The following is a 26,860-nucleotide window of genomic DNA, read 5'->3' on the forward strand; positions in this document are numbered from 1 at the left end:
ACTTTCATCAAGAGGCTCTTTAGTTGTTCTTTGCTTTCTGCCATAAGGGTGGTGTCATCTGCATATCTGAAGTTACCGATATTTCTCCTGGCAATCTTGATTCCAGCATGTGCTTCCTCCAGCCCAGCGTTTCTCATGATGTACTCTGCATAGAAGTTGAATAAGCAGGGTGACAATATACAGCCTTGACATACTCCTTGCCCTATTTGGAACCAGTCTGTTGTTCCATGTCCAGTTCTAATTGTTGCTTCTTGACCTACTTACAGCTTTTTCAGAAAGCAGGTCAGGTGGTCTGGTATTCCCATCTCTTTAAGAGTTTTCCACAGTTTGTTGTGATCCACCCAGTCAAAGGCATTGGCATAGTCAGTAAAGCAGATGTTCTTCTGGAACTCTCTTGCTTTCTCTATGATCCAGTGAATGTTGGCAATTTGATCTCTCCTCTGCCTTTTCTAAATACAGTTTGAACATCTGGAAGTTCATGGTTCACATACTGTTGATGCCTGGCTTGGAGAATTTTGAGCATTACTTTGCTAGCATGTGAGATGAGTGCAATTATGCAATAGTTAGAGAATTCTTTGACTTAAAGAATGGTGTGATCAGATAACCATGATGGTGTGATCTCTTACCTAGAACGAGACATCCTGGAATGTGGAGTCAAGTGGGTCTTAGGAAGCATCACTACAAAGCTAGTGCAGGTGATGGAATTCCAGTTGATTTATTTCAAATCCTAAAAGATGATGCTGTGAAAGTGCTGTACTCAATATGCCATCAAATTTGGAAAACCCAGCAATGGCCACAGGACTGGAAAAATGTCAATTTCATTCCAATCCCCAAAGAAAGGCAATGCCAAAGAATGGCAATGTGAAGACAAATATATATATAATGTTCAGAGTTAGCAAGGGTTTGAAGAAATAGGAAGCTCATATAGATCTGACACAATTTAACCTGGTACAACTTTATGGAGATAGTTTGGTATTTAAATCTAAAACCATCTACAGGAATGATAAATATGGATGTAAGAAAAGTGTATTAATAAGGTCCAAAAAAGATGTCCTTTTCATTATAGGGGACTGGAATGCAAAAGTAGGAAGTCAAGAAACACCTGGAGTAACAGGCAAATTTGGCCTTGGAATGCAGAATGAAGCAGGGCAAAGACTAATAGAGTTTTGCCAAGAAAACACACTGGTCATAGCAAACACCCTCTTCCAACAACACAAGAGAAGACTCTACACATGGACATCACCAGATGGTCAACACCGAAATCAGATTGATTATATTCTTTGCAGCCAAAGATGGAGAAGCTCTATACAGTCAACAAAAACAAGACCAGGAGCTGACTGTGGCTCAGATCATGAACTCCTTATTACCAAATTCAGACTTAAATTGAAGAAAGTAGGGAAAACCGCTAGACCATTCAGATATGACCTAAATCAAATCCCTTATGATTATACAGTAGAAGTGAGAAATAGATTTAAGGGCCTAGATCTCATAGACAGAGTGCCTGATGAACTATGGAATGAGGTTCATGACATTGTAAAGGAGACAGGGATCAAGACCATCCCCATGGAAAAGAAATGCAAAAAAGCACAATGGCTGTCTGAGGAGGCCTTACAAATAGCTGTGAAAAGGAGAGAGGCAAAAAGCAAAGGAGAAAAGGAAAGATATAAGCATCTGAATGCAGAGTTCCAAAGAATAGCAAGAAGAGATAAGAAAGCCTTCTTCAGCGATCAATGCAAAGAGATTGAGGAAAACAACAGAATGGGAAAGACTAGAAATCTCTTCAAGAAAATTAGAGATACCAAGGGAACATTTCATGCAAAGATGGGCTCGATAAAGGACAGAAATGGTATGGAACTAACAGAAACAGAAGATATTAAGAAGAGGTGGCAAGAATACATGGAAGAACTGTACAAAAAAGATCTTCACGACCCAGATAATCATGATGATGTGATCATTCATCTAGAGCCAGACATCCTGGAATGTGAAGTCAAGTGAGCCTTAGAAAGCATCACTACGAACAAAGCTAGTGGAGGTGATGGAATTCTAGCTGAGCTCTTTCAAATCCTGAAAGATGATGCTGTGAAAGTGCTGCACTTAATACGCCAGCAAATTTGGAAAACTCAGCAGTGGCCACAGGACTGGAAAAGGTCAGTCTTCATTCCAATCCTAAAGAAAGGCAATGCCAAAGAATGCTCAAACTACTGCACAATTGCACTCATCTCACATGCTAGTAAAGTAATGCTCAAAATTCTCCAAGCCAGGCTTCAGCAATACGTGAACCGTGAACTCCCTGATGTTCAGCTGGTTTTAGAAAAGGCAGAGGAACCAGAGATCAAATTGCCAACATCCTCTGGATCACGGAAAAAGCAAGAGCGTTCCAGAAAAACATCTATTTCTGCTTTATTGACTATGCCAAAGCCTTTGACTGTGTGGATCACAATAAACTGTGGAAAATTCTGAGAGAGATGGGAATACCAGACCACCTGACCTGCCTGTTGAGAAATCTGTATGCAGGTCAGGAAGCAACAGTTAGAACTAGACATGGAACAACAGACTGGTTCCAAATAGGAAAAGGAGTATGTCAAGGCTGTATATTGTCACCCTGCTTATTTAACTTCTATGCAGAGTACATCATGAGAAACGCTGGACTGGAAGAAACAGAAGCTGGAATCAAGATTGCCGGGAGAAATATCAATAACCTCAGATATGCAGATGACACCACCCTTATGGCAGAAATTGAAGAGGAGCTAAAAAGCCTCTTGATGAAAGTGAAAGAGGCGAGGGAAAAAGTTGGCTTAAAGCTCAACATTCAGAAAACAAAGATCATGGCACCTGGTCCCATCACTTCATGGGAAATAGATGGGGAAACAGTGGAAACAGTGTCAGACTTTATTTTGGGGGCTCCAAAATCACTGCAGATGGTGACTGCAGCCATGAAATTAAAAGACGCTTACTCCTTGGAAGAAAAGTTATGACCAACTGAGATAGCATATTCAAGAGCAGAGACATTACTTTTCGACTAAGGTCCATCTAGTCATGGCTATGGTTTTTCTAGTAGTCATGTATGGATGTGAGAGTTGGACTGTGAAGAAGGCTGAGCGCTGAAGAATTGATGCTTTTGAACTGTGGTGTTGGAGAAGACTCTTGGAGTGTCCCTTGGACTGCAAGGAGATTCAACCAGTCCATTCTGAAGGAGATCAACCCTGGGATTTCTTTGGAGGGAATGATGCTGAAGCTGAAACTCCAGTACTTTGGCCACCTCATGCGAAGAGTTGACTCATTGGAGAAGACCCTGATGCTGGAAAGGATTGGGGGCAGTAGGAGAAAGGGACGACCAAGGATGAGATGGCTGGATGGCATCACAGACTCGATGGACATGAGTCTGAGTGAACTCCGGGCAATGGTAATGGACAGGGAGGCCTGGTGTGCTGCGATTCATGGGGTCGCAAAGAGTTGGACACGACTGAACGACTGAAATGAACTGAACTGAACTGAAGGCTATTACTACTACCATTTTTAATATTGAAAAATTTTCAACTATAAATTGTGGCAAACATATGCTTAATGCTTACTGTGTGTCAGGCAATGTTCTATTTGCTCTAAAACCAAAATCAACCCCAGCCCCTCCCCTCTCTGGTAGCTACTAATTTGTTCTCGGTATCTACTTGTTTGCTTTGGTTTGGTTGGGTTTGTTCATTAACTTAATTATACTATTTATTTATTATTTTATTTATATTTTGATGAAATCATACAGCATTTGTCTTTCTCCATCTAACTTATTTTAGCAAAATACCCTCAAGGTCCATCGGTGTTGTCACAAATGGCACAATTTCATCTTTTTCATGGCTGAGTAGTATTCCACCCAAGGAATGCTTGAAGCCACCAGGTAGATGAAAGAGACAAGGAACAGAAACTCCCCTAGCACCTCCAGAGGGAACGTGGCCCTGCCAATACCTTGATTTCAGACTTCTGACCTATGGAACTGTGAGAAAATAAATTTTTATTATTTTAGAGGTCCTCCCCCATAAAGAAAAAGGTCAATCCTTACAGCACCTTATGAAGTAGGTACTATTAATAAATGCCCCAAAATAGGTGATAGAGTTTAGGCATAATCAAATAATAGGTTATGCTACTATTTAAAATTATATAAACTATTTAACAACACGGGGAAAGTCTATGAGGCATTGGTACATGAAAACATGTCTAGTTACAAAATAAGGGCATAGTAATCAGGTCTTGATTTTTATAAAACAAAAAAATAAATATAAACCAAGCCACAAAGACCTTGTATGTACACTTAGCAGTCAAGAAGAATGGATGTGCACATGAGTGAAATGAATTAATAGTATACACAGTAAAAACACCGAAAGTTAAGAGTCTATATGTATGGCTGATATAAGATTTGGGATGATGTTTACTTTTGTTTTTGAGTCCTTCCATATCTGCACGTTTTTATAAAATGAAAACAAATTTTATAACTGAAAAACAATGAGTAGTGAATACACTATTAGGCCCTGTTGGCTGGGCTTTGAGCAACTGGACCAGCAAATGTTTCCACACTCTGACTCCCTGACGGGCTGCTCAGTCCTCTGTCCTAATGTGCACTGCAGGCTCAAGCTGAACAACACTGGTCTCAATACCAGAGCTCACTGAAGACGGATGCCTCTTGGATCTCCTGAAGCCCTCGGCAACCTCTCCTGTGCTCTTCCCCTCTTCTCCTGGCACGCAGCCTCCCTTCCCCTTTATCCTTCCTGGCCCCAGGACAGGCCCTGAGATCAGCTTTCATCTCATCAGCGGCATACACTTAGCCTGTGCTATGCTGACAGTGAGTGCTGTGCTAAGTCGCTTAAGTCCTGTCCAACTCTTTGCGACCCTGTGGTCTGTAGCCTTCCAGGCTCCTCTGTCCATGGGCTTCTCCAGGCAAGAATACTGGAGTGGGTTACCATGCCCTTCTCCAGGGCATCTTCCCGAGCCAGGGATCACATCTACATCTCTTATGTCTCCTGCGCTGGCAGGTGGGATCTTTATCACTAGCTGACATCATGCTTTATTTAATGGAGTTTTCCACTGGTCCTCAAACTGTTAGAGAAGAACCAGAGCCCTTTACCCCAGTGTATCTCGTGCAACGTCTTACAAGAATTTGTGCAAACCCACAAACAATTCTTTGCTATCAGGTACTTTATACCTTAGTATATGATAGTCTGAATATAGTATATGAATATACTGAACATAGTATACGAATATAATACAGTGTGTGATAGTATATACCTTAGTCTGAATGTAAGTCTATATGTTATGTCCCTCATATCACTGAGGGACAGGGTATGCCTTAGCTCCAAGAGGAGAAAGAAAAGCTGAATACATTTTGATATTACTATTGAAGTTGGGGAAAAGGAGACGGATTTAAAGAGGAGAAGAAAAATAATTACTATTTATTGAGAACTTTTAAAGGTAAGTTTTCTCATTGACTTTTTCCAAATGGTTCTATTGGTTAGGAACATTTACCCCCATTTTAGAGATGGGTAAAATCAAGATCCAGAGATGTTATAACTTTCAAGACAATCCAGTAAGTAAGCGGCAACAGTTGGATTAAAACTCGGATCTGACTACTCTACCAAGCCCTCCTCCTAATGCCCAAGACACTGAATTTTGACCACATAGGCAGCTACACATCCCAAGGCTTTCTCCTTATTGTCAACTGTTCTCAAAACTGAACTTAGATACCATACCTAAGCCAAGAATGGAATTAGCATGGGTGTGAAGAATGGAACACCTTTTCTTTCCTGAATTCACTTGATCTTAGAGCCCTGTAAGGACTATTAGAACCTGGCAATGATGTCAGAGAGAAACCTGACTAAATATACAAGGTAAACAGCATTCGTGGTGGTAAGTAGGTAAGTACTAACTAAAGATACATCATTCATCATTAGAGGACCTGGGACTCTCAAATGTAGAGCTTCAAATAGCCTACAGGAGAGGTAAGATAAATGTTTTTGTTTTACTGCCCTTGAAAACCTTTGACCCTGATTATGATTTCACAAGTCATCACTCAGATATATTATATACAGTGCCTCACTCCAGACAGTGAGAGAGTCAAGTTTAGATAAATGTCTCTACTCAGTTATATGGTTCCCCAAAGACTGGCTGACGGAGACTCATGTGGAACCTAATTTTAAAAATTGCATGAAATCACATAAGTCACGGTTTTCATGAGCTTCAATCACACACACTCTAGTGCTCTCTGCAGAGTCTACAGTAGTGAGACAAGGCAGCAGCCACTTGGCTCCGGGTGGTTGAGGCAGAACAGATCAAGGCCAGGGAGCATGTTGGGTCATGGGGGTATTAGGAGGGTAGTGGTCAGCCCACACTCCCCTCACCACACCACATGCCCTGATGCAGGGCTTGACTTGCCTAGCGGAAGGGGCACCTTTTTCTAATTTGCACAAATTGTAACCAGGCCAGTGGTGGCCCTGCTGAAATGTAGGCCCAGACTGGACAGAGCCTTCGGTATTTTTTAGAAAATCCATAAACTTCTATTTTCATAGGCAATCTTCCACTTTGTCTGTGGTTTAGTTGTTAAGTCATATCGGACTCTTGTGACCCCATGGACTGTAGCCTGCCATGCTCCTCTGTCCGTGGGATTCTCCAGGCAAGAATACCGGAGTGGGTTGCCATTTCCTTTTCCAGGGCATCTTCCTAGCCCAGGAATTGAACCCAGGTCTCCTGCATTACAGGCATATTCTTTACCAACTGAGCTACGAGGGAAGCCCCCACTTTGTTTAATGTCACTCAAAATTTTGAAAAGAAGGAAGTAAACACCTTGTGGGAATCCACTTGGCTCCTGGGACTTCACTAGACACACTAGCTTTAAAAAAAATTGAGAGTATTTCTTAATGGTTAATTATGATGGCACCATTATTTATCAGAGGAACTCCCCAGACTTCTTCCATTCACTTTTTAAAAGGATGATTGCTTCTCACTCATTCATATCTCCTAAGTGCCCAGGACACAGTCTGTGCCCTTGGCCATTCAGAGTCTAATTAGAGAGACGCAGATGTGAACCCGCATTCACAACACTGGGTGGGAGTCCCATGATGGAGGGCAGAACAAAATGCCAAGGGGGCAGAGAGGGAGGGGACAGAGAGGACTTCCCGAAGGAGGCAGCAGTTGTGGGTCCCTCCCTCCTGCTGGCCTTGGGCCCCCTTTCCATTTCTCAGGAGCTTCACTCGAATTTGAGAAATGATAGAGGGCAGGGGCTGTTATGACATCAGCTATATAGTTTCTTGAAAACTTTACCAGGCAAAGAGCTAAGGTTTGAATATCAGTCTGTTAAAGCTGGAAGAACACCTAGAGACTGTTAGTTCAGTCTCCTTGCTTCACAGGGAGACATTGTAGTTCCAGTTCCAGAAGGAAGAAGTGACCAGTCCAAGGTCACCCAGAGGAGACAGCCACTGACAGAGCAGGGGACAGAAGGCATTTTTGAAACTACCGTTCAGTGTGCTTTTCAAGAAACCATCTTTTCCCAAGCCATAAGAGAAGAAAACACCATCAGTTTCTCTCTGGTTTACAACTCCTTAATGAAGATTGATAAACACTGTATGCTGCTGCTGCTGCTGCTGCTGCTGCTGCTAAGTCGCTTCAGTCGTGTCCGACTCTGTGCGACCCCAGAGACCGCAGCCCACCAGGCTCCCCCGTCCCTGGGATTCTCCAGGCAAGAACACTGGAGTGGGTTGCCATTTCCTTCTCCAATGCATGAAAGTGAAAAGTGAAAGTGAAGTCACTCAATCGTGTCCGACTCTTAGCGACCCCATGGCCTGCGGCCCACCAGGCTCCTCCGTCCATGGGATTTTCCAGGCAAGAGTGCTGGAGTGGGGTGCCATTGCTTTCTCTGTTGTATGATGCTAGTAGTTCCCAATTCTTGTTACCCTGTATCCCTGGAAACCATCCCACAGAAACAATACTAGAATTAGGTGATGCATTGTCAACCAAGGATGTGCTGGCAAACAAACCAGACGTAACTAACAAGGTATTGTAACAGCAAGGATACAGTGGTGCTAAGCCTCAGGGAACTTTATTTAAAATGGTAAATCACATTCCAACTCCTGTAACAGGAGTAAAGGTACGTTGAACATGATTATGCATGGATCAAAGCAAGACGTAAAATGAGCTGAAAACTATATACTAGCCATAAAAGCACAATAGTGAACATTAAACTTGTAATAAGTGATATTCTGATTTGCCTTCTTAGAGTTTCATGGAAATCATTTACTAGATGGTCTTGGTCTCTTAAAAAGTCCCCTAAGGAGAAATGGGTGTGAAGGTTGTGACTCCTCCAGTGACATTCTGGCTGCTGGGTCCGCTGTGACCGCTCAGCCACACACCCAGCTTCTCTGCCCTGTGCCGAAAAAGCCAAGGTCCCTGGTGGGGCTGGTGGTCTACCGGGGGAGATCTCTACACAAATGATGCTCTATTTTGTCACACTGAAAACTCTGCTGATTTTATGATACCATGATCTTGTGTGACACTAAGGAAAAAGACTGCCAAATAAATTATGACACAGAACCACGAGGCAGTCCTGTGCAGCATATCCCTCCCAGCGGGTAATTGCTTTCATTTCTTCTGAGGCATCTGGCGATTTTTCTCGCCTGCAGAGGCACTGCTCAGCCTGTGCTAGGCAGCCCTTTTGCTTAATCTTAGTTTAAAACAGAGCAGTTTCCTCTCTGTGTGAACATAAAGCACTTGGTTGTCACTTTGCAAGAAAATGTGAAACATGGAACCGTGGTCATGTCTTCAAAGATGAACATTTGCTTTCCTGGTATAAAAAGGGAACCCTGCCACTCTGTCTTTGCCTCTCTGCGTAAGCAATAACTCCCCTTCCATCCAGAATCATACTTTTTGAAGTGATTTTAAATGACAATTAGACTCAACACATATATCAACAACACACCTAATCCTACTAAAGGGAACGACTCTTTATCAGTTGCTACATAACAAACCACCCCAAAAATGAAGACTTCCTAAAAATAATCTAATTAAAGCAATGGAATTGCTGAAAACAAGACCACAAGTCACCTAAGGAAGTATGTGTTTTTCCTCTTTTATGCTCTTTAGCAAACCAGAGCATCAAAATCCATCCTTTCACCTTTTTTTGCTATAACCAAACTACTGCAGGAGGTTCTATTAATGTTTTCTTGTCTCCTGAAAGAAAGTGAAAGCGTCAGTCACTCAGTTGTGTCCGACTCTTTGAGACCCCATGGACTGTGGCCCTCCAGGCTCTTCTGTCCATGGAATTCTCCAGGCAAGAATACTGGAGTGGGTTGTCATTCCCTCCCCCAGGGGATCTTCCTGACCCAGGGATCGAACCCTCGTCTCTTTTGTCTCCGGCACTGGCAGACGGGTTCTTTACCACTAGCCCATCTGGGAAGCCCTCCTTGTGTCCTAGCAAAGCTCATTGAAAGCAATGTCTGGGACTTCCCTGGTGGTCCAGTGGTTAAGAATCTACCTGCCAATGCAGGGGACTCTGGTTCGGTCCCTGATCTGGGAAGATTCCAAATGCCAACAGGCAACTAAGCCCATGCATCACAACTACTGAGCCCACGCTCTAGAGCCTGCGATCTGAAACTGCTGAGCCCACGAGCTCTAACTACTGAAGCCCCAACGACTGTTGCCTAGGGCCCAAGCTCTGCAACAAGAAAAGCCAGAAGAATGAGAAGTCCATGCACCACAACTAGAGAGTGACTCTGCTCCTGCAGTTAAGAGAAAGCCTGCACACAGCAATGAAGACTCGGCGCAACCAAGAATAAATAAATAAATGAACGTTAAAATTTAAAAAGGGTTATACCTGTTTTTTTTAAAAAGTAACATCTGAAACTTCTCCCCTCTCTTCAATTCTGCCTTAGCTTATGAAAAGCTACAGAGTACAGCAGTTTAGAACCACGCTACATAAAAGCCACCTGCAAATGTGTTTTTAAATCCCTTTTCCTAATCTTCCATGTCTAAGCCTACTCAATCCTTTGTCAGCAAACTTTATTTCTTCTTCTTAAAAACAAAGATGACCAGGATGGAGGGGACACATGTATACCTATGGGCGATTCACACTGATGTATGACAAAAACCGTCACAATGCTGTAAGGTAATTAACCTCTAATTAAAACAAATAAATAAACTTAATTTTAAAAAAGTAGATAGCACCAACTGCCTGACAGAGTTACTATGAGGCTTAAATAAAGCAATGCATTTCATACAATTAGTACAATGTAGGATCCCCCAAAAGGCTTAAGGCTAAGGTCATGTCAGGAATAGTTCTAGTTTCTGGAGATAATAGCAGTAAACAAACAAATCCCCAATTTCATGGAGAAATCATTCTAGCAGGGAGAGACAGAGTAACTCAAAATTTTTACATAGTGAAATGGTAGAAATGCTAAGGAGAAAATAAAACAAGTATTTGTGTCAGGATGTGAGGTTTATTCTGAGGTAGGATTTATTTATTTATTAAATAATAAATAATTTACTTAATTCAAACCTTGGGAGGATTTGAATAGGCCAGGAATTTGACCCACTGTTCTGGGCTTAAGAATAAACTGTTGGGTAATTTCAAGGAAGTCCTTAAAAGAAGCTTCCAAATTTCCCTCCAGAACTGTCTAAGCCAGGCCTGGGAAAGGATGGGCCACCAAAGATGCTGCCCTGTGAAGCTGAACAGTGGCAGGGAGTTGGGGAAGAAGTAGGAGCTGAGGTGAGCGGCTGAGGTGGGTGGCTGAGGTGAGGGGGCTGAAGTGGGGAGCTGAGGTGGGGGGCCAAGGTGGGGGTGCTGAGGTGGGGGTGCTGAGGTGTGAGGGCTGAGGTGGGGCTGAAGTGGAGTGCTGAGGTGTGGGGCTGAGGTGGGGATGAGGTGGAGTGCTGAGGTAGGGGGGCTGAGGTGAGGGGACTGAGGTGGGGGGACTGAGGTGGGGGCTAAGGTGAGGGGACTAAGGTATGGGGGCTGAGGTGAGTGGCTGAGGTGGGGGTGCTGAGTGGGGGGCTGAGGTGGGGGTGCTGAGATAGGGGGGCTGAGGTGGGAGTGCTGAGGTAGGGGGGCTGAGGTGTGGGGACTGAGGTGGGCAGCTGAGGTGAGCGGCTGAGGTGGGGGTGCTGAGGTGGGGGGGCTGAGGTGTGGGGATTGAGGTGGGCAGCTGAGGTGGGGGTGGCCAGCAATACATCACAGGGGCAGCATCTGCTGACCTCCAGACAGATGGGCAGAACCTTCACCATATTGAGTCGGGAAAAGAAAGGAGGCCAAATTCTAAATGTGCTTTTCTGGGGGTTGAGGGGCAGGGGTAAGACAAGACCAATTACATCATTTGCAGGACTTAGTACAAAATGAAAATGTGGGGTCCTTTTATAAAACCTTAAGAATTTAAGATGTGACAGCAGAGAGTGAGACAAGCCTAGGGCCCCTCTGGGCACAGAGGGAAGGGGCAGTGCAGTCTCACAGGCCACCTGCCTACGAAGCTGGCCCTGGAGACAGGCAAGCTACTTGCTGGTTTAGGAAAAAAAGATTATGCTAAAGTGAGATTTAGGGACCATGTGTGACTTTAAACTGGCTTCCCTGGTGGTTCAAATGGTAAAGAATCCACCTGCAGTGCAGGAGACCTGGGTTCGATCCCTGGGTTGGGGAGATCCCCTGGAGAAGGAAAAGGCTACCCACTCCAGTATTCTGGCCTGGAGAATTTCATGAACTGTAAAGTTCATGGGGTCTCAAAGAGTCAGACACGATTGAATGACTTTCACTTTCAGTTTTTCTGTGACTTTAGATTAGCAGGGATGTCCTTTCTTGGCTATTAAATTAGCCTAGATGACGGAGTGTCAGCTGCCAGTGAGATGGTTAGAATCAGGGTAGAATTCTTTTCCTTCAAACCCTACTTCTCTTAAAATATTTGTTTATTTATTGTGATTAAAATATGCATAACATTTTAACCATCTAGAGGTGTACAATTCACTGGCACTGAAACACTGACAAGTGTTATATAACCATCACCTCTCTTTATACCTAAAGCTTTTTCATTATCCCGAGCAAAACATCTATCCCCATTAAACAATAACTCCTCCCCCAACACCAGCCCCTGGTAACCTCTGTTCTAGTTTCAGTTTATAGGAATTTGCCTCATCTAGGTGTCGCCATAGAATTCTGAACTGCCACACACACGTTCTCTGTTTCAAACTCAAAAGGCCTATAATATCCGGTGTTCTGATAGCCCTTGGTTCCCCTCACCTGCATGTGGATCAGATCTACAGCTGTTCTGCAGTCCATCAGCCTGGCGTCGAGGGATGGGTCCAGGTACCTGCGTGATTCAGGAGTGTTCAGTTAATTTATGACACAGTTGATGGGCATACCTGGGTGGGCATGCTCTCTCAACTGGTGGCCCTCAGTGCCTTGAACCAAGGCCCCTTTTCCAGCACAGCCACAGTCTTCTGCCTGCCTAGTCTTCCGGTGACCTCTGACCTCTTCTGTTTCCCATTGTCTTTATGCTGCTGCTGCTGCTGCTGCTATGAGGCTTCAGTCGTGTCCGACTCTGTGCGACCCCAGAGACAGCAGCCCACCAGGCTCCCCCGTCCCTGGGATTCTCCAGGCAAGAACACTGGAGTGGGTTGCCATGTCCTTCTCCAATGCATGAAAGCGAACAGTGAAAGTGAAGTCGCTCAGTCATGTCTGACTCTTAGCGACCCCATGGACTGCAGCCTACCAGGCTCCTCCATTCATGGAATTTTCCAGGCAAGAGTACTGGAGTGGGTTGCCATTGCCTTCTCCAATATCTTCTTATTTAACCAATATTTATTGAGCAACTATTATATTCCAAACCCTGAAACACATCAGTAGGCAGAGCAAAGTCCATGCTCAACTTATATTTTATTTGAGGGGAAAAAGAGAGTGGTATGCACTAAATGGGTAAACAAATGAGACCATTTAAATAACTGGTAAATTAAAGCAAGAAAACAAGACCCAGAATAATAAGGTGCTCAAATAATGTTGATACATACTCAGTTCTGCTCAATGTTTCATTATCTCTGTTCTTGGTGAATTATAAAAGTCAGCCATAATATAGTTACACTCACTTATTCTTGACTATAAACAGAATGAACAACAACAAAATTAAGGTTGATTTCATCTGAATAAAAATAACCCAACCCTGGAGATACAAGGATTTTGCAGCTGTTACAACAGAAGCCTGTTAAAACACACTGCCTGATTCTTAGGGTCTGACTCATATTGTAAGCCTATTTAGTGCCCTCTGTGAGTAGACAAGCACAAAAAACAAGGCTTTAGGGAAATGGCCCACATCCCACTTAAATCAAGCCCCAACTCTCAACGCCCCCTTCCCACCTGCAAATCCTGGCATAGCCATCTGCCCTGTACCCACATCCGTATCACTGTCCTATGCCCAGGCCCCCTCACCTCTTGCCTGAGCTGCTCAGGTGACCTCACCAGACATTCTGCCTCAGTTGTGTCCCTCAGTCCCACACTCCACATAGTTGTGTCCCTCAGTCCCACGCTCCACATTAGAACTGGAGTAGTCTTTCCCAAGGAACCTTTCAGATGCTCATAGTCCCAGGGGTTAGAGCATTTATCCTGTTGACTGCCAAGGCCCTTCATAGGAGATCCTGCTTCATTCTCAGTTCTATCTCTGACCTCTCTCCCCTGGCCCACACTCTGTACATTCCAACCTTGTCTTCTCTCTTCTCCCTCCATTCAAAAGACCACTCCCCTCACCTGCCTTCTTCCTGGACGTATCGGCCTCTCCCTCAAGCCTCACCCTCGTGTCTCCTCTTCTGGTCCCTACTCCCCAAGGCTGTATTAGCAACCAGTCCCCTGGGCTTCCTCAGCTCCCTGAATTTACCCTGATCTCTGCTCTGATAAGGCTGATAGTACACCAGGTGTGAAGATCCCTGGGCCCAGGGGCTGGCTCCTATTCAGACCGCTTGCCTCTCTGGACCTTGGCAAAGGGACTTGCAAATAGCAGAGCTTCATGTTTGTCTAGCAGATCCAGGATTGCCAGGATGAAGTGAAGTTACACGTACTATGTGAGTGCAGTAGCCAGCCAAGACTGGACCGAAATAGTCAGGAGAGGGTACGCCAGGGTTGGTCTATCACCAGTCTGAAGGCAGAGCGAGCAGAATCATGGAGCTCAGCAGGGGAGGGGGAGAAGATGATGGGATTGTCACAGACCAGGAAAAGGATGAAAATACAGACGCTTGAAGATCAACTTCATTCTAGCGGCTGGGAGAAGCAACGGAAACATTCCTATGTATATTCCATTTAGCTATTTCACCCCTGCACCCCAGGTGCCCTATGTGGCAGAGATAACAACCGTTACACCAGAGATGGAGAGCCCTCAGACTCACCCCAGACTGGAGCTCTGAGAGGTCAGGGCAGGCCACCCTCTGGTCTAGAAGGAACTATACCATCTTTGGCAAGAAGCATCAGGGAATTGACAGAAAAATCCCTAAAACTCGACTTGGTCTCACCGCCAGCTCTCACCTGCTGGGGATTCCACAGCGAGTGATAGTCGACCTAGCCTCTCTGCTCCCACCTGGTGAGGGCTCCCTCAGGACAGAGGGCCAGAAGCTGCAGGATCCTACCCCCAGACTCGCCCCTTTCAGTAACCTCGTCCTCAGCTCTAAAAGCTGAACTAGGCCCTCCTTTCCTCTTGGTCCCCACAAGCAAAGGCAATCTGCCTGGATCTGAAATACAGGCTGGTGATGGGATAGACGTTTTATCTTGTACTTATGATCTAGAATTTATCTATTTGATGTAGACACAGGCAAAGCCCAATTTCTAATTCAAGTTTAAGATGAGGGACAGAATCCTCATCTCTTAGAGAGTTCGTGGACAAAACAGTCTAATCCAGAGGGTTTGTTTTTTAATTACCATTTTCATCATGATTATTATCACTATAACAATAAAAAACATGACCAAAACTTATTGAGCACATACGATTACTCCATTTAACTCGCACTATAATCCTGAGATAGACTCTATCATTAATACTCTCATTTTACAGATAAAGAAATTGAGACTTAGAGAGCTTCAATAACATGGCTAGAGTTATTGAGCTAAACCCCGAGACACACATATTCAGATCCCAGGAACAACTGTGCTTAGCCACCTGTTATTCTCTAAAATCTCAGACAAAACTGCATCCTTTTTGCCTTGTCAGGGCTCTCTGCCACATATTGCAACTATTTCTCAGAATACTTTCGAATAGTAGTACGTGAACTTTTAGCCTTGCTGGGAATCCCTTTCCAAAATTCAAAGCCACAGCCTGGAGCTCTAACAAGGCACCTCAAGGATAAGATTATTACTATTCCTTGATTTCAAATGCCTTTCTTTAGAGCTTCTGTGTTCAGATTACAGAATAACTGGGCCAGGAGGGAGTAAACCAAAGAAGCAATCCAATACAGCCACAGTGACATACACTGGGAAATACAGACTAATCCGCCCCCCGTGCCGAGGGAGAGTGTCCTGCTTCTCACTGTTCTTTCGCTCACTTGTTCTCCATAGGATCCCTTGTGTCTGGGGGAAATAAAAGTGTTTTCTGCAAAAATACAGCAGATTTTCCCCCCCTAGTTTTCATCTCAATCTAGGAAAATATGTCTGGCTCTGGTAAATAAGCATGTATAATTGGAATCCATTAGAAAGGTAAGCCGAACACATAGAGTTCAAGTTCACTGCAAATTGGCTGAGCCCACTCTTTGCCTTCAGAAAATACCACAGTTCAACAGATAAATCAGACCTGCTTGTAATCATCAACAAACTCCTTCAATTAAATAGTCAGTCATATATTCCAAAGCAAACCCTGCTATTCCTTTCCATTACCTGCTTCAATCCCCAGCCCCCCACCCCCAGCCTAATCTTCATGGTTGCCATCCTTATGATAATATCCCTCAGGTTTTTAATCTGAGCCAGTGAAAGTCATCCTCAACAGCCTATTCTTCAGGACAAATGTTCTGGTTCATTTCCTCTCCCCGCCCTCCTTCACTGCTTTCCTCTTGACCTTCCCCAAGCCCCTGAGCTCTGTCCAGCTGTTAGACTGTAAGCCGGATGCGGTGAGATTCAGACAAGTTCTTATTAGCAAAGCTAAGATATCCCGAAACACTCTGTCATAATAAACGCTTACTCACCACTTCCTGAGTCCAACCTTGCAGTTTTCCACTTCAGAACTTCGAAGGCTAACATATGGGAGTTCAAAGTCTGCCAATTTTTTCACGACTAGAGAAAGAAGAAAGAGTCCTCCTGGTTGAAATATATACATATTTACACACAGTGTTTACATACAGTGCTTTAAAGTGATAAAATAGAGCATTAATATTGGAAGGAATAAAATCACATTAATAATATTCTCTTGCATTTGTATACAATTTTTAACTTTCTAAAATGCATTCTGGAGAAGGCAATGGCACCCTACTCCAGTACTCTTGCCTGGAAAATCCCATGGACGGAGGAGCCTGGTAGGCTGCAGTCCATGGACACGACTGAGCGACTTCACTTTCACTTTTCACTTGCATACATTGGAGAAGGAAATGGCAACCCATTCCAGTGTTCTTGCCTGGAGAATCCCAGGGACGGGGGAGCCTGGTGGGCTGCCGTCTATGGGGTCACACAGAGTCAGACACGACTGAAGTGACTTAGCAGCAACAGCAGCAAAATTCATTCAAAAAATGAGTAGCCTTTGATCCTCATAAAAGACCAGTGCCTTGGGCTTCCCTGGTGGCTCAGTGGTTAAGAATCCGCCTGCCAGTGCAGGACACACGGGTTCGAATCCTGGTCCAGGAAGATCCCAGATGCTGCAAACAAAGCAACTAAGCCTGTGCGCTACAACTACTGAGCCTGTGCTCGGGAGCCTGGGAACTGCAACTACGGAGCCCCCCCCCCACCCCCCCACCCCCGCCACAGCTACTGAAGCCTGCATGCCCTGGAGCCTGTGCTCAGCAACAAGAGAAGCCACTTAAGCCACCGCAGTGAAGTCCATATATCACAACTACAGGACAGCCTCCACTCGCCAGAACTAGAGAAAGTCCGTGCAGCAACGAAGATTCAGTGCAGCTAATAAATAAATTAAAAAAAAAAAACTTCACAGGTATTAAAAAAAAAAAAAAAGGACCAGTGCATTGAGTAGGGAACATTTTCATTGTGATATGGATGAAGAAACTGAGGTCCACAGAGATCCAATGCCTTCACCAGCACACCACAGCTACTGGTGGCCTAGTTAAGAGGTTTTCCTAACTTCCACCTCCAAATCACCTCCACAAAACACCTGAGAACATATGTAAACTACTAAGAGGTAACATACCATTTCACAACAACAACAACTTGTAATTTCTAAAAATGCACTGCGGAGAAAAGCAAAATGTATGGGATAAGACCCTGATGCTAGGAAAGATCAAAGACGGGAGGAGGGGATGACAGAGGATGAGAGGGTTGGATGGCATCACCGATGCGATGGACATGAGTTTGAGTAAACTCTGGGAGTTGGTGATGGACAGGAAAGCCTGGCGTGCTGCAGTCCATGGGGTCGCAAAGAGTCCGACATGACTGAGCACCTGAACTGACTGATATGAAACATAATGTCATTGGTCACTATCTCACTGCAAGTATAGTTTTTTAAAGGATCTAAGAACTGAGTTATATCATCCACACTTTAAAGCAAACATTCCTTAACAAGGAGACATGATGGTCTGATGGGATCTGCTGATGCCCAGAGTCCAGCACTCCAGCACAAGGGGGCTGTGGCATGGCTGGTGGCCAGCAGCCAGGGCAGAGATGAAGGTGTGCCTAGATAGCAGGACTGGGTTCAAGAGCCCCCAGAGGAAGTGTAGCTACTGGAAAGAACTGACATCTTGCTCCTGACTGTACTGCCTCTCTGGAGCTGCTCACCCCCAGCTCACCCCCAGCTCCAAGGCACAGTGAAAGTGAAAGCGTTAGTCCCTCAGTCATGTCCAGCTCTCTGCGACACCACGGACTGGAGCCCATCAGACTCTCTGTCCATGGGATTCTCCAGGCAAGAATACTAGAGTGGGTTGCCATTGCTTTCTCCAGTGGATCTTCCCGACCCATGAATCGAACCCAGGTCTCCTGCACTGCAGGCAGATTCTTTACCGTCTGAGCCACCTGGGAAGCCCAAAGCAGCAACCTCAACCCCCCACACAGATGTCCAGTCCAGCAGCCAAGAGTCATAGTAGGGACCGCACACCGGGGAGTTCCTCTTGAGAGGACTGTAACCGGCCCCTCAGTGGCGATCCTTCGTCTCCTGGCTGAGCGCTTGCCCACACCAGCCCACGCCATCTCAGGCTGCCTGCCCCTCCTCCTGTCCTTCTTACCAGACAGCCTGCCCTCTTTGCAAAACTGAATGAGAAACAGGCCGAAGTAGCCCAGCAGCTCCTGACACAGTCCAATGTTCTGTGACACCACCTTTAACCAAAGACAAGAAACAGGGAAAAGTTAGGAGTGGCCACCTGTAAATGCCAATAAAAAAGAGCTTTAGGCGGGCAGTAGACACTAAGAGAACTCTTTCCCAAATCTAAAAATGGTTCAAACTCATTTTAGAAAATTTAGAAATGAAAAAACAAAAATCACAGTAAAGAAAATAAAAATTGGTCCCCCTGCAGCGGACATGCACTGGTCCCAGCTGAGACTGGTTTGTCCCATCTCACATGCGGGGTGTCTTCCCAGATGGTTTTGGTCTTTATTGTCCCCTGGGGGCAGTAGCCATTCACCACTATCATTTGTCCAACTTGCCTGCCCCAGGGGCTGGATTACCAGATCCTGGGAAAAGGGATGTTCTCCACCACTTGGGTGGCATATGAAAGTATACAGGATAATGTCCACCTGTGATACCCCGCTTCCTTCTCTCTGCTGTCTGCTGTGATGGTCAAGTCTAACTCATGTGGCTTTTGCTCAGTAAAACCTCTGATCCTGGGCACAGGCTGCCTTTATTTCATATTCCTCTTTGACCTTTACCTCAAACAGTTTTCATTTCAACACAGATGATTTCATTCGTATCCACTGGTCATGAGGCCGTAACCTTGTAACATTTCACGTCCATTCACCCTCCCTCACCAAGGTTCCTGTTCCATTGGCCCTTTCCCTCTCCACTTAGCCAGCCCACCCCTCTTTAAGGCAGGGTTCCTGGGTGATTTCTTTGCACACCTAGTCTGAATTCGCTGGACCACCTCTGCAACATGTAAGGGTCCACCTATACAGCTCTGTTCATGAGCTGACCTTTTAACCAGGGCTCCAAGTTCTCAAGGTGGCAGTTGTATAAATGCTAGACTCAAAGTGGTACTTTTCCTGCCTGAGGTGTGTAAATTGCCTTGAGAGACAGTCTAAAGAGGTGGATGGTATGAGTGAGTCTTCTTAATATAGCTCTGAAAATAAAGATGAGCTTAGGAACTTTTCACAGCTTTTACTCAATGTTTATCCCCATTTTCCTTCTTTCTACCTTACTCTTTTCCCTAGGCCCTTGCAAAAATAAGCAAACAAACAAAAAGTCCAAACCAAACCACAGGGCACCTCTGTGCGTGGGGCTGAGTGTGCACCAGTAGTAATAGATTGCAAAGTCATCCTTTCCTAAAGTAAATATGACCCACATCCACTCAAATTAGATTCCTCTCTTCTCTGACTCATTCAGTGAAAACAGCAAGCTTACATGCCAAGGAAGATAGTGGAGTGAGAAGAAAGAGGACAGAGATGCTTTCTACAATGTATAAAGACATAGATAAACACCTTCTTTCAAGAGGAGAAATCAGTACAAAAAGAGACACGATAGTATTTCCTTCTTAGCAAAAGTTAATGATGCTTCAAAACTCAAATACGGCTAGTACAACTACATTAGCACAGACGCATACAAAATAAAAAGAGATTTTACTTTGTTGCTGGTCCTTAAAAGAACCCAGCAGGATAGCTGGAGAAATGGAATGAGAGTGGTGAAGTGAGAGCGGTAACAAGTAGGCTTGAAAAGATACGGATGATAATTTTTGATTACAAAATGCAAATTACATTTTATACCAGCTATGGAATTTCCCTGGAAGAGAATTCACACCAGTGCCTGACCAAGTGTTTGCTTTTGGACTTCTCTGGTGGCTCAGATGGTAAAGAATCTGCCTGCAGTGTGGGAGACCTGGGTTTGATCCCTGGGTTGGAAGATCCCCTGGAAGAGGGCGTGGCAACCCACTCCAGTATTCTCACCCGGAGAATCGCCTGGCAGGCTCCTCTGTCCGTGGGGTCACAAAGAGTCAGACATGACCGAGTGACTATGCCCAACACAGCACAAGTGTTCGATTTACCTTTTAGGGAAACTCCTTTACTTTGTTTTACTTCCAGTGCCAAGGATGTCCATGCCGTGGGTTTGAGTTTCTCACCAGCCAATGTGATGGGAGAGGGGAAGTTCATTTTTCTGAGGTTAAAGTACCTCATTCAACTTATGCTATTAGTTACAAAGGGAAACGGGCCAAGACAGGAGGCGTCGTGGAACCCCAGGCTTACTGCCCTGTGTGTGTGCTTAGTCGCTCAGTCGTGTCCGACTCTTGCAACCCCGTGGACTGTAGCCCGCCAGGCTCCTCTGTCCATGGGATTTTCCAGGCAAGAATACTGGAGTGGGTAGCCATTTCCTTCTCCAGGGAATCTTCCTGACCCAGGAATTGAACCCAGGTCTCCGGCATTGCAGACAGACAGTTTACCATCTGAGCTACAAGGGAAGCCCTCCAGACTTACTGCCCTGCTCGATGTTTATTCAGCACTCCCTCTAATATTAGTACCAATACCAATATTGACGAAGAACGGTAACCGCCACTGCTGATGGATCACAAGCTATTCCTATAATTGCTGAGACATCAATTCAAAAAATTAAATAACTTACCCAGACTCAAACAGCTAGGACGGGGCAGCTCTGTAATTTAAACCTGGGACTTGACCTAACCCCAGAAGATAGAAGGCCCCATATTCCCAGCAGCAGCCGACTCCAGCTGCAGTTATGTCTAATTTGGCCAGTGAGCCCAGTGTGTGAAAAACATGTCAATAATGGTGTCTTCAGGCAGGGCGGCTGCTCTCCGGGTCTCTACAGGTCCAACCATCTGCAAATTAGCTTACACCCTGCAGCTACATCCCTGTCTTTCTCTGAGTCTGTGTTCCCTACGCCAGCTATCACTGTCTTCTTCTGTTGTGTGTCTGTCTCCCACTTTGTTCGTCCTGGGAGGGTAATTCAGGGACCTATGTTCTGGGGTCTCTCGGTATAAAACCCCTCAAGTGTTCAACATCAAGAGCCCTTGATGCATTTTAGAAAGATCATTCTAGTAACCAGTACAGATGAGCCAGACTGGAAGGAGGGAAACTAGTTTGGGGGGCTGTTAGGGGCATGGGGATGGAAAGGAGGAAACAGGGAGGGTGAATGAATAGCAGAGAGATGGGATGTAGTGGAAGTAGGATCTGGGGGGCTAAGGAGGAGGTGGAGGAGGAACCATAGTAACTTCTCAATGAATGGCTTTAGCAGCTAGGTGGCTGCCGATACCATGCAAACGGGTTACAATCCAGCAGCCAAGAAAAGGCTGTATGTGGTGACTTCAGTTAGGAAGGAAGTTATAAAATTATCATTCTTGAGCACAGCAAGACCTAGAGAAGGGGTATTTCCTAATCTGAGGGTGCAAACAAAAGGGCACAGGTGAGCTCAAACCTCCAAGCTGGGAAGGGGAGCCAGGATGCAACAGGAAGCACCCAGGGCCTCAGGGCAAGGCAGGCTCAAGGGCTGGGAGTCCAGCAGGGAGCACCAGCTCAGAAGCCAGCCGACACCAGGACTTCAGCACAGGGAATTCCCGTCCTTGGAAAGGTCCTAGAAACTTTCTGACCCCCTCCTGTTCATAACTTCTTATTCTCCATTGAATGTTTCTCTGGAAGGTTAGAATTGGTGAAAGCATTGCAATCTAAAATGCAACTGGAGGATATAAAATGGAAAACCCCACAAGTGTGCCCTCAAAAAGACAAGCCCTAAGGACTGAGAGGCTGATTTCTCACAAATGCCTGATTCACAGAAAACTGATAATATTGGAATTATTTTTAAATGCTAGGGAGCTGGTCCAGGGTTGCCTCACATCAACCTTGGGAAATTTTGCTCATGGTTTCCAGAGATCCAAACACGATATGACCCAGGTCAGGCTGGTCTCATGAAATAAGTGGAATGGAGCTTTGTTTGTGTGACTGGACTGGTTTTGTCTGCTCAGGGAATTTTCAAATCCGGTCTCTGTTTGTTTTGGTTTCAGCAGTCTTTAACTGAACTCTCCCTCTTTACGTTCCCAGCCTGGAAATACAGTCTCTTCCAAGCCCTCAGCGGACACGCCAGCAACCTCTCCAGTTTGTATGTCCCCAGTTGCCAATTCCTCTGCTATTTCCCGATTACATGCATCTTCTTGACAATCTTGAGATGCTTGATTTTACCTTCATATTTAAGTTGACCAACTAAAACCCTCCATAGGAGAGGGATCTGGGAGCCAACCCTCCCAGCCCAGTTGAGGGAGGAGAGCCACAGGGACCAGGTTAGTTATGGCTGCATCTGGACAAAGAAGAATGCTTTCTGGGTCCCATCCTCTGGGTCCTTAGAGAACTGAGTGGAACACGGGGCTGGCCCTGTGGACCCATGATTAGAAATGCTGGGCGTTGGTTTCAGGGGTTTTCCCTGCATCAGAGAAGGGAGCAGTCTTTCTGGCTTTGATAACCCCACTGTCATTCTCTGCCAGAACCTGACATCAGTCTCCCTGGATAGACTCATCTGGGCTCCATCCTCCATCCTGCTCCCAACCATGGACATCCCATAATAAAGGACTTTGAGTTTTTGCAGGAGGCACATCCCTAGCTGAGTTCCAGGGAACCAACACCAGCCCACGGGCAGTGGGGAAAATCGAAGAGATCCCAGAGATTGGCTGTAGCTGAGATTCCTCCATCAGTCGCTCAGATAATTTCTTCATCAGTCTCTTGTCTCTACAAACGAGTCATCCAGAATAAAATGACAGGCAGGAAGCTTCCAGAAGGTAACTGTCCCTGCCTTCAAACAGAATGATTCCTAAATTCAGGTCTGGGACTGGAACTTAAATTGAATTTACCTCCAGGACTCTTTCGGCAGTGTCTGATGTTAGAATTTTGACTTTAGTGCTCCTTCCATCAGGCAGAAATATATCCAGAGACACTTTCTTGGTGGCAATGCTGAATGTGTCCTGTAAGCAGAAAGAAGCACAATAAGCTTTGGCACCCTTCTGTGGGGGGCAGTCGGCTCCCTCTCTGGGCCCTCAGGGCACACAGTGTCCAAAGCACACGAAAGCCGAGTGCAGAGACTGAGGGGATTGGTTTAAGGGGGTGAGGTGGGAGTGAAGAGGGGGTGGGGAGGAGTCCAGGCAAAGCAATGACATGCAACTTGAATAATTTCCAGATAAACAAGGCATCCATTTTAGGAAAAAAGCTTTTGATAAAAATCATCCATGTAACTCTTGGTCATCTCAGATTTTAACTCTCATTTTGAATATTTCCAGGCATCTCTACAAGTTTGTGATAGGTGGTAATTTAAGCTCCTGCTAAACAAAACTCTGAAGTTGCAAATCATGAGGCTCGTGTGGGGAATCATCTCCATCTGGTTGAATGGCACCATCTGAGGGCCCACACCCCAGCTCAGCGCAGCCGTGCCTACACACACGCATTCCAGCCTTCTTCAGGGGACCTGCGTGTGCCAGAGGTGACTGGGAATCCAGGGACCTGTGAGTGCCAGAGGTGACTGGGAATCCAGGGACTTGTGAACCTCTCGGATAGAGTGTTCTAGAAGGTCAGAGACATGCCAATGACATGGGAAGCCCATCAGAACTGAGGGAAGCATGACGCTGAGGTTGGTGCTCAGCAAGAGGGACCTCGGGCAAGGCAGGGACAAGGGTCAGTGGCTGACCATGTGGGCCTCCCAGTGCAGCTGTGTCTGGGGGTGGCTGTTCTCAGCACCTCCCAAACAGGTTCCTGTCAGTTCACAGAACTGCTTCCTCTCTGGGAGGCTGATCCTGGTCACAGCCCTTCTCATCCCAGGTTCCACCATGGACTCACGCAGCCATTGTGTGCGATACGTTCACTTCCCTTCTGGGCATTTAGAATGGCACCAGTGATGTGACATCCGTGGGAGAACTGAGAAAAGAGCCACTCAAACCATCTTCTGTGTTCTGAGCCTACTATATAAGCTGGAATATTAGTGGTTAGCAATACAGTGGGTGGGGATGGAGGTGGGAGGGGGAAGGCGAGAGGAGGTACCTCTTTCGAGTGACCAGAAAATTTCCAGCCAGGTCACCTCCTTCCTGGAATCAGTTTGCGGAAAGGAAGATCCAAATGACCGATCAGCAGATTCTTGGGGATCATGGGGTTGGGGCTCAGGTCAGCTGACCGCTGAGACCCCTTCCCCTCAACAGGCAGCCCCTTCCCTTCCTTAGTCTTCCTGACCATCCCCTGTAGTTCACAGACACAGTGGATTAGGCACCAGGCTTTGTAGGGAACAGGGGAATCTTGTGACCCCAAGGACTGTAGCCTGCCAGGCTCCTCTGTCCATGGGATTTCCCAGGCAAGAATACTGGAGTGAGTTGTCATTTCCTTCTCCAGGGGATCTTCCCCACCCAGGGACTGAACCGGTCTTTTATGTCTCCTGCACAGGCAGGTGGGTTCTTCATCAGCTGAGCCGCCAGGGAAGCCAGCCACACTGCCAGGTACCTCAAAAGGCTCATCACCTTAGTGACAGGCTTATTTTCTCCCAATTTTATTATCCAAGGGCAAGCCTTGAATAATGGTTAAATTTTAACCACCCCCACCCTGAGCCCACCTGCTTACAATTACTAAATGGCTATGATTCCGAACTCGAGTACTTTAGAAGAGAAAGGCTGCTGTTTTCCAAATTCAAAGGGTTGGTCCACAAAACAGTGTATGTTTGTGAATGTGTTATATTTATATATACAGTCAGCATGCAGAGATAGCATCTTATTTATGAGTGAATATAATATCTGTGTATTTATTACATATAAATCTATTGTTAGATCACAATATTGATAACTGTGCTCTGTGCTGCTTCAGATATAGTAGTTAATGCAATTCTCATACAATTCCATGAGGAATATACACTTATTAAGCCCCCTTTTTAGAGATACTTATACCATTATTTCACTGCAGCACTACCTACAATAGCCAAGACATGGAAGCAACCTAAATGTTCATCAACAGATGAATGGATAAAGATATGGTACAAATATACAATGGAACGCTACTCAGCCATAAAAGGAATGAAATAATGCCATTTGCAGCAACATAGAAGAACCTGGAGATTATGAAAAGAGACATAAGTCACACAGAGAAAGACAAATACTATAGGATATCACTTATATGTGGAATCTAAAATACAACACAAATGAACATGTCTATGAAACAGAAACAGACTCACAGACATGTGGTTGCTGAGGGAGAGGGTAGCAGAAAGAAGGCAGAAGGAAGGATTAGGAGTTTGGGACTAGCAGTAAATGGAGAATGGGTAAATAGCAATGCCCTACTGTACAGCACAAGGCACTATACGCAATATTCCACGATAAACCATTATGGAGAAGGACATGAGAAAGATATAGATGTGCACAACTGAGTCACTTTGCTATCCAGCCTACTTCAGTCATTCAGTCATATCCCACTCTTTGCAACCCCCTGGACTGCAGCACGCCAGGCTTCCCTGTCCATCACCAGCTCCCGGAGCTTGCTCAAACTCATCTCCATTGAGTCAGTGATGCCATCCAACCATCTCATCCTCTGTTGTCCCTTTCTCCTCCTGCCTTCAATCCTTCCCAGCATCAGGGTCTTTTCCAATGGGTCAGTTCTTCACATCAGTATTGGAGTTTCAGCTTCAGCATCAGTCCTTCCAATGAATATTCAGGACTGATTTCCTTTAGGATTGACTGGTTTGATCTTGTTGTCCAAGGGACTCAAGAGTCTTCTCCAACACCACAGTTCAAAAGCATCAGTTCTTCAATGCTCAGCTTTCTCTATAGTCCAATTGTCACATCCATACATGACCACTGGAAAAACCATAGCTTTCACTAGATGGACCATTGTCGGCAAAGTAATGTCTCTGCTTTTTAATGTGCTGTCTAGGTTGGTCATAGCTTTTCTTCCAAGAAGCAAGCATCTTTTAATTTCATGGCTGCAGTCACCATCTGGAGCCCGAGAAAATAAAGTCTGTCACTACTTTCATTGTTTCCCTACCTATTTGCATGAAGTGATGGGACCAGATGCCTTGATCTTCGCTTTCTTAATGTTGAGTTTTAAGCCAGCTTTTTCACTCTCCTCTCACTTTCATCAAGAGGCTCTTTAGTTCCTCTTCACTTTCTGCCATAAGGGTGGTGTCATCTGCATATCTGAGGTTGTTGATATTTCTCCTGGCAATCTTGATTCCAGCTTATACTTCATCCAGCCCAGCATTTCGCATGATGTACTCTTCATAGAAGTTAAATAAGCAGGATAACAATATACAGCCTTGACGTACTCCTTTCCCAATTTGGAAACAGTCTGTTGTTCCATGTCTGGTTCTAACTGTTGCTTCTTGACCTGCATACAGATTTCTCAGGAGGCAGGTCAGGTGGTTTGGTATTCCCATCTCTTTAAGTATTTTCCACAGTTTGTTGTGATCCACACAGTCAAAATCTTTGGTGTAGTCAATAAAGCAGAAGTAGATGTTTTTCTGGAATTCTCTTGCTTTTCCTATGATCCAACGGATGTTGGCAATTTGATCTCTGGTTCTTCTGGCTTTTCTAAATCCAGCCTGAACATTTGAAAGTTCACAGTTCATGTACT

At 45.3% G+C, this 26,860-nt stretch overlaps 1 protein-coding gene across 3 annotated transcripts in view; it reads right to left on the bottom strand.

Annotated features, from left to right (window-relative positions):
* Positions 1-26,860, bottom strand: part of SNX31 (sorting nexin 31) — an 83,335-nt gene that overhangs the window by 26,206 nt on the left and 30,269 nt on the right. For all 3 annotated transcript variants that reach the window (XM_018058309.1, XM_018058308.1, XM_018058310.1), the window contains exons 5-8: positions 23,119-23,229; positions 18,352-18,442; positions 16,156-16,243; positions 12,248-12,317 (exon numbers count right to left, since the gene is read on the bottom strand). In XM_018058309.1, the coding sequence (XP_017913798.1) occupies positions 12,248-12,317; positions 16,156-16,243; positions 18,352-18,442; positions 23,119-23,229 (360 nt within the window). The remainder of the gene's footprint in view (positions 1-12,247; positions 12,318-16,155; positions 16,244-18,351; positions 18,443-23,118; positions 23,230-26,860) is intronic.

This window comes from Capra hircus, chromosome 14, assembly GCF_001704415.2.
Source record: "Capra hircus breed San Clemente chromosome 14, ASM170441v1, whole genome shotgun sequence".
Taxonomy (NCBI): Eukaryota; Metazoa; Chordata; class Mammalia; order Artiodactyla; family Bovidae; genus Capra; species Capra hircus.